This window comes from Helicoverpa armigera, chromosome 24 (assembly GCF_030705265.1).
Source record: "Helicoverpa armigera isolate CAAS_96S chromosome 24, ASM3070526v1, whole genome shotgun sequence".
NCBI classification, from domain to species: Eukaryota; Metazoa; Arthropoda; class Insecta; order Lepidoptera; family Noctuidae; genus Helicoverpa; species Helicoverpa armigera.
Genome location: NC_087143.1, coordinates 10099744 through 10108921, shown reverse-complemented (window position 1 = coordinate 10108921; position 9178 = coordinate 10099744). Strand labels below are relative to the sequence as shown.

General features: G+C 37.1%; 1 protein-coding gene across 2 annotated transcripts in view; it reads left to right on the top strand.

The window, feature by feature from the left end:
- Nucleotides 1-2244: 2244 nt before the first annotated feature.
- Nucleotides 2245-9178, top strand: part of LOC135118625 (uncharacterized) — a 57836-nt gene continuing 50902 nt past the window's right edge. Inside the window, exon 1 of one of the 2 annotated variants that reach the window (XM_064041127.1) lies at nt 2245-2380. In XM_064041127.1, the coding sequence (XP_063897197.1) occupies nt 2260-2380 (121 nt within the window). In that variant the 5' untranslated portion in view covers nt 2245-2259. Of the gene's footprint in view, nt 2381-3174; nt 3283-9178 lie in introns of those variants that run through there. The other variant, XM_064041134.1, reaches the window with a different exon arrangement.

The following is a 9178-nucleotide window of genomic DNA, read 5'->3' as shown; positions in this document are numbered from 1 at the left end:
ACACCAGTCTAACCAAGGAGTATTGGGTTGCCCGGGTAACTGGGTTGAGGAGGTGAGATAGGGCAGTCGCTCCTTGTAAAGCACTGGTACTCAGCTGAATCCGGTTAGACTGGAAGCCGACCCCAACATAGTTGGGAAAAAGGCTCGGAGGATGATGAGACAATGTAAATACTCACATGACAAAGTACCATAAAATGACCAGCAAAAACTTACTTTTACAATCAACATATTTTAAACTATAACCTTTTCAGTCCATGAAAAAAACATTACATTCACAGCATTTTATCGGTCGATTCATGCTGTAGCTATTGTTTTGATGTAATAATACCATTTGATAGTAACGATGTGGTTTATACTAGCTACCGCAGTGTCGACCGGCCAAACGCCACAAATATAAATATTTTGTATCAAAACTCCATACGCTACATTCTCTGTGTGCTGTGTCCAAAATTTGAATGATATTGTGTTGTTTGTTGTCTAAGTGAAACATCCTGTGGTCTCCATTATACGTGATGCTGGGCTATCAACAGTCGACGTGTTGAGTGTTAAACATTGTGAATTCTTGTGCCAGTACTATCATTATGTAAGTACCTACGTTTGTAGCATAATTCTATAATGAAAAATAAACTTGTGAAAATACGGCAGTCAGAAGAGCATGGAGCGAGAAAACATAGTGCATCGTCTCCAAAGAAAAACGGGATAAGAAAAGGGCAGGAGGATGATGAATCACGATTAAAACCTTACCTAAATTTGACGACAAAAGCCAATATTGAATGATTTGTTTGAGAGATTAACTTTGTCTTTATTCTGACAAAAAATTAAATACTCCCGCCCTACAACCGAAAGGGACTAATTATGATGAATAGAGACGAGTTCGCGTGTGGTCGCAAGTATTCAGTAGGTGTTAGCTTGGAACAAAGGCTCAGAATGTGGGAGTCTCCCTGAACTCTTTACGAAATCTTTGTAAAATATTCGCGGCCACTCATATACTGTTTAAATATTAATCTTCAGAGCTCTGCGGTAATTAGCGCTCGCCATGTTGGTGGTAATGAAGGCGACGCCACAGCGGAACAATCGTCAGTAAATCAACTCGGCTCATTTGCATCAACTCTTTTACCGTCTTTTTGTTCTTCACTGTGTACTGCGAACATTGCGTTTAGCTGTTTGTGGATTTGAAGATATGTTTGGATGCTAGCATACATTGTATTCATTTCAGTCAAACTGACTTTTATGAAACCTTTCTCATGAAGTTCTTTGGTCAAAATAATAATAACTTTCTGATGATGGTAGATTATTATCAAAAATGCCGTCATTCCCAAATGACAATAGAATTTTTTTATTTTTAACCAATTTAAAACCGTAAGATAACATTTGAGAATATAAAAATATAAGATAAAACTTACTAGCTAGTTGATATGCATGCATGCACTTGCTAATACCTTAAAATAACCCCTCACAAATAAATCTAAGTGCAACCTAGGCACAGATTTACAAATCTGACCTTGGTGTCCATACAATATTAAATAATCCCCCAACTAATCTACTAAGACCTGTCCAATTTCATCCTGACCCCCCACAAACGTTTCACACACCTGAACCAAACGGGAGGTTTGGAAGGCCACGATACACTGGTAATCAGTGTTGAGAAAACAAGATAGGCTTATCGGATTATCTGTACTACAACATTAAGATTTGACGCACGAAAACATACTTAAACAGCTTAAGCATAAAGTTGAAATTTGGATAAAAACGCCCAGAGGAAGATTACGCACAGTCAGTCACCTGTGTAAATGGTTTTTCAACAGAAGCGTGTTTTGACACCGATAACACATTTCTATACAATAGAGCATTATTCGTGACGTCTTCCAAATTTTTCCCATACAAAATTACCTATCCCACTGCATATGAAATTAGTTTCTGTAAGCCGTCTAAAAATGCAGTAAGATGAACTGGAATGATATTCAAATCTTTTTGGGCGTGAGTAATAACAATACCTAAACTTGTTCTTAGTTCATTATTTCATTTATTACCTTTGAACCTAAAAAATAATTAGCAAGGGACAGTATTCCAACAAATACTTTTCACTGAACAGAATGAATCCAAAATCCATGCGATTACGAACACAGTGCGTCCAATCACTAACACTGTGTCTGAATCATTATCTCTTGCAGCCACGAGATCAATGTCAGTTTACAACGAACGAACGAGAACATAACATACAATAGACTTTATTTCGAAAATATTGGAAGTGTTCCCAAAATGTTTCTGAGTCAAAAGGAGATTGTGTTTCTGTTTTTTATGATAACTGTGCTCCTGTTGGTGTTTATATATCTGCAGATCTGTGATGTGATTATCGGGAGATATGTCTTCAGAGTCTTTAGTAAGTCTTCTTTTATATTTAAATCATCATCCAGCATCCTTATGCAAATAGCTTGTGTGCTAGGTTCTCCTTACATCTGCTGACTTGGTTCATACCTTATTCATCATCGAGCTTCAACATCAATATTTTGCAAATCAGTTTCTTTTACAGCCAACTTTAGTCTCTCAGGTGACATTACCTACACATATCTTACCTTTCTTTGAATACGATTGGTATTTTTGACTTATTGATGTAAGGGTTTGTTTAGATTTTAACCAATATAATTTCTAGTCTATCAATGTTTAAGGTTATGTTTAAAACAGCTGTGCCATTGTCATTGGCTTATCTATTTTGTTTTACGTCGGCATTATTCTTAAGATAATTCTGATTAGAGTTGAGTTTGTTCCAAATCTGTCTACGTCTTACCTAGGACTTGACCTATCATATGTTTTGGCTCGATCTGGTTTTATATAGAGGCATTTGATAATGGCATATTTTAATTTTCCTAAATATATTAATATAAATATATCTAGACGTATAAATAAGAGTTAGCATTTGCTAACGCCTGTTGAAAAATTAATATAACACAACTGTATCCTACCCATATTCATCGGCCATTAAACGCTCTTCATAAAAAAATATTCATAGAACCTTCTTCCGAGTCCTCAGTTAACACAACATCTAACCAGTTAGGTTGAACTCCAAATCCTTTCACCATCACAACTCCGCTATCTGCCTAATTAAGTTCGGCTATCAATTTGTGCGATACATTATCTGCTGTCGATAATTCCCCAAACGTTTAGTTGTCGCGTTGATCCCCGTGACTTTGGACATGGATGCCACGGTGTTGTTCCTGCCTTTCCTAGTCATCATCGTGTTTTACGCAGTGACGTGCATTTGTATACGATGCTTCAGGCTCTTCGGTGAGTTCGTTTTTGTCTTGTGTTGAACCAGCAATGGATGGTGTTTCAACTTTATCAACAGCTGTTGTGTTAGCGTTTACTTCCTAGTTGATTTCTTTAACCGTTTCTGTTTTTAATACTTTGTTTTGATATTGTTTTAAGTGAAGATGGTCTATCTGACAGTTTTTGTTAATAGTTCGTGTATTTATTAGTTTGGTTGTTTGTTTACGTTCTATTGAATGCCAATGAATTAACTTGTTACAACCACTGAACTCTACTTGACTATAGTCACAGTTAGAATATATTATGAATTAATTTTTATTAACTATGGACAGTGGACACGAAAGTCCATTAATCGAAATTAAACAAAAATAAACAGACCGATTTGTTAACGGAATGTCTTATTTATTCTGTTACTGGCTTTGTTTACGTGCATACTTGTGGTTCTAATCTATACTAATATTATAAAGTTGAAGAGTTTGTTTGTATTAATCTCAGGAACTACTGGTCTGATTTAAAAAAATTCAATGTTATTAGATAGCCCACTTATCGGGAACGCATAGTAGCTCTCCCAAGACGCGAGTTTAACCGCTAGTATTTTATTATGTTTTCATTTCCTCGAGAGGTGGGCAAAACTGCGGTAAAATCTAATACTAAATAGTTACTGAAATAATTGGACCTTTGTGGCAGGAGCAAACGAGATATATTGACCTCGTAAGGATGATTTTCAAAAGTCTGTAGTGAGTAATTCCTTTATGCAAGTTCGTAGTGAGTGCATAATGTGTCATTTACCTATTGAGCAAGATTAGGAAATGATTAACAACTATAATATTTGTTACGTAGGTATTCGATTAATCTATCTATTCAAATTATTGATAACTAGCCGTTTTCCCGCGGTTTTACCCGCGTCCCGTGGGAACTACTGCCCGCACCGGGATAAAATATGTTACTCGCAGATAATATAGCTTTCTAATGGTGAAAGAATATTTAAAATCGGTCCAGTAGTTTTTGAGCCTATTCATTACAATCAAACAAACAAAGTTTTCTTCTTTATAAAATTAGTATAGATAATCATTAGAATTTGTACTTTGATCGTGTACTGCTTCCTATCGTAGCTGTATATCTCGGATGCGTAATACTATATAGTTTCATAATAGAGACTTTGGTCGATCAAATTACTGTCCAAAGCAAATCGGATCCTGTTTCTATACTATTAGGTACTTGTTTCTTAAATTTTTCTTTTCATGTTAAGTGTCGTGTTTTATTTTGTTTTTCTTTTTAAGGGAATAACGCCAGCTTTTGTATTATGTGCAAAACCGGCTAGTTTGTTTTCTCCTCAATAGGGTAGTGTCCAGGGTCGAAATAATGAAATAATATTTAGTCCGCTTTTTAGATAATCAAAAAATATTGGATACGTATTTTTTCTTTTTTTAATTAAACATAAAATGACAAAGATAATACACTTCAAAAATTAGGAGGGGGGGCCTTTTACGTCACAGTGTCCTGAAAATTGTAGCAACTTGTGACGTCACACTCAACTTTAACACGCTATATCTTAACAAGTTCTGATCCAATTTAAAAAAGAAAAATACGTATCGCTTAATTTTGGACAATCTACAAGACGGACTAATTATTATTTTTTAGGAAACTAGCCTATTAGCGTTGTTGATAAAATATAGTAGTGACATCTGGTGGCGAGTAGCCGAACTAAAACGGTCTGCTTTTACCGCCATCTAGCATTGAATGGCGTTTAAAGTTATGATTTAGTGTTTATGAATGACGATAGATGGCGCTGCTAGCTACAACCACAATGCCAAACTGATTAGCACTTGATTATGACGAAACTACAATATTTTTATTTATCTAATCAATCAATCGTCAATCACTGCACAAGTGAAATTATTCGAAAGTTACACAATTTAAGGTGGTATATGAATATTAATTATTACATATTATTATCAACATACCAATCTACTCATTGATTGTTTAAATTCACAACTTTGATATTTAGGCAGATCAATAGTTGAGCCTGTTACATTTAAAACTAATATTTATATAATTTAATAGCCGTTTATTGGGTTGTCCGGGTATCTGGGTTAAAGAGGTCACCTAGGCAGTAGCTCCTTGTAAAATACTGGTGCTCAGCCGCATACGGTTGGACTGGAAGCAGACCCCACCCAAGATAGCTGGGAAAAAGGCTCGGGAGATGATAGAATTTATTAACCGTTGGTATTACAACAGGATCTTCTGTAGGACAAATCCTTTAATTCCGCGAACTGAGCAAAAGCGTCGCTTCAATAACCGTTGATTGCTGTCACGCCGCCGCCGATGCCCACCGTGCCCGCCGTCACGCGATTTGTCACAAGACGCACCGATTCAATCAGCCAGTCATGCGGCACTGGCCACATGACTGACAACTCAATTGTTAACATTATATGCACTACGATAGTCTTGCTTCACAACTTTGGAACAAATCGAATGCATAAAACAATTGATATACCTACCTACTTAGGTACTTGAAAAGTCCGTAAATAGTTGATTGATACCATGACTCCGTGTTTCAGAGAGATGATGGTATCGATTGTAATTTGTAAGCTTTTAGAGACGTCAAGGATAGTCAGGAATGACTTCCTAAGGGGAATGGTGATGGTAAAAATATTAAGGTACTCAGATAAAGTAGGCAGTCAGAGTCACTTTGTGTAAAACACTGGCCAGCTGCATCTATATTCGACTGGAGTATGAACTTACACAAGGCTAGGCAGATGATGATTTGCGGTCGGCACATTACCGGAGAGCAACGTAGAATATTAATTTCTGCTTAAAGCTTGTTTGCTAAATTCTTTCGCATCACCTAGTTTTGGTGAGGAAACGGAAACAAGCGTGTCGCCACAAACGAGCGGATAACATTTTGAGAACACGTTTGCAATTCCGTTGTCTCTTGTGTTACACAACTGGAGCGAGGCACGAATTAAATATCCTACAGAGAACTAAGTTACTTATATGGCACCATTTACTGCTTAGATACATATATCAGTGACTTACAAACAGATGTTTTTATGACCACTGAATAATTTCTAATTTCAACTTAAACTTATGATTCACTGTCTGATTGTGCAGAAGAACGAGAAATTCCCCAGCGTACGTCTTAAAGGATTATAGTCGTAAAGGAGTATAACTGATGACTAATTTCCATTCAGATGTAGCTTTGTAGAAAGCATAACACTTCATGATCTCTGTTGTATGTCTGTCATTGAACGTCCTTGGCAGTCGTTACGGGTATTCAGAAGTTTAACCAAGGGGTATTGGAATGCCCGGGTAATTGGGTTGAGGAGATCAGATAAGGCAGTCGCTCCTTGTAAAACAGTGGTACTCGACTGGAAGCCCACCCCAAAATTGTTGGGAAAAGGCTCGGAAGAAGATCTCTGTCGCATGACTCTTCCTTGTCTTCTTCATTCAAGATATAGATCGCACTTGTTAGTTCGTCTCTTCCTTTACGCAATGCTCCAGGGCCGTGTCGTAACACATTCTTATTCCTAGGTCATTGCGTGCGTGACTGAACCTACGCTAAACTTTGTTTACTAGTTACCTTACTGTACTACATTGTGTTCTATTAGGCTTGGTATGTGGGTGCAGTGTGAGAGGCTGTACTAATGTACTATTATACCTGCACTATTTTTTTTTTTGTTTAATACCTACATATTGCACACTAAAAATAGTTTCTTAAGTCTTTCTTCACATTATACGTGTGAATAATCACCGCTAGTGAAACGTTATCAGCAATCAAAGAATGACGATGAATGTCACAATTACTGGCTATCATCTCATATCGCTCGAGAAATTCTAGAAATCCATCGCCACAATCACTTGACGGATTTATTTTCACTGCTTGTGGTTTTATCTGTCACTGTAAGATCCCCCGCACACTCTGCCCACTAAACTGTCGGCCGATAGTTGGCTGTTTATTAGTTTATTTTGAAATCAATCGTGAATCCAATCCATAAAAAAAAACAAAAACTGTTTGCTTTGTAAAATTAACGTGATTATTTTTCCGACCCAAATATCGACCAATAGAATTGCACCATTCGACGTCACGTGGTACAACCTACATGGTATTATACTGAAAATTTTTTGAATATTTTCTCTGGTCGTTGCTACGTCAAACTGACAGGTTGTGGCCGACATTTGGGACGGAAAAATAATCTCCCGAATACCACACGAGCTTCATAATTATCTGGCATTTCCCTCAAGGTTCCCTGCAAACAAATAAAGTCGTCAAATACCCGATAATTTTGAAGCTCTTGTGGTATTATAAGTGAAAATTCTTAGCAAACAGTGGCAGTGGGTTGAGTAAAACTAGGTTTTATGTTGATAAGCTAGGACCTTATTCGGTACCTGATCGTTGTAACGGAACATAAAGTAAATAACCACTAGAGAGCGCACTCGCCAATTTCTTCTAAGAACACGACTCACCACTGCGGGCGGGGGGACGCGGCATAATCCGCGGCTACTATTGGTCAGTTCACGGTCGCTACTAAAGGATCGTACTGATCGTAGCCTTATAGTACGCGCAAAATCACTAACTTTTGGCGAGCGTCGGGGCACTGTATGCGCAGTCAAGTGGTTTTATAGTCTTTGTAACGGAAGCACCAAAATTCATCTCTTACTGATTTATGAGCCCGATCGAACTATCGGCCGACTTTTATTTATATAAAGTGTGCTAGGCTGTAAAGGTGAAACCATATGTATTGATTGCAGCGATAAAACGAGAGTGATTTATAACGGTTTGATCTCATGCATCGATGTATGCAATTTTATTTATTAGTTTCTGAGAAGGAACGTCTAAAGTGGACTACGTTCTACATAGGTGATATGCGAAGTAGATAGTTCCGTAAGAGAACATGAGTTGATTAGTTAGTTTGAGTTACTTACTTTAATCTCTATAGTAAACGCGGTAGACGTTCATGTTTTACTCAATCTTCAGACTATTATTGCTGTCATAAAAACACTACTAACTTACCAAATCATTCTATTAACTCAACTCCATGAAGCTTAGAGCTCGACTACCTAATACACTTTTGATATCAAGTGGTGGTCTGACTGACTGACTTTTTTTGGTTGGAAATCATTAAAAGACCCTCCCGCTATTGGTGTAGCGTGAGGGAGTGTCAGACTCCTACTGACTAAAACCCATTATGTTCCTTCTGGTGGCCTTCATCTACCAGTGCCTTTCGAACTATCCCGTAGCCCAGTGGTGGTGTGTCGGCAGTTTTTCGACACGCCCCCTTGCCCCAAATATGTAGGTAAGCAATCTGTAGATGTCTCACAAAGATAGCACAATATCAATGTTTTGTCTAGTTGTTATTCTTTGTAAAAGATAAAGATAATATTGTTTGTGCCCTTTTTGGAATTATGGCGAAATAATATAGATATGTTTTGACTGTCTTCTGAGGGTGTGTACTTGCGAATGTTATGTTGACCGATATGGGGTATCAATGCAAAGTCGTGAAAATATAATTGGATAGCAATCTACGTTGTAGTAGTGTAGTCTAAGATCGAGATGGTTATATGTACTTACTGAGGATGAACGTAAATTAAAAACATATTTATAAGTATACAAGTGATTAAATCCTTTTCTTACATAGAGTCCTGTGTCCATAAGTAGGTACTAGTCTACATAAGTAATTTTCATGGTGATTGTTCCTACTAAGTAAAGTAATTTGCAATTACATGCAACCGTCATAAAACCAATCGTTTTTCTCAAACTGATTGACTACTCAAGATAAATACACTCTACTAGTCAGGAAAAAATAACCGGTTTAATTTTCTCACAATTATTGCACATCATCTGCACTTGTCTGACTTACAGGTGCCTATAATCTTTGGAATACATATTGGATTGGAATACAAACATACTTAC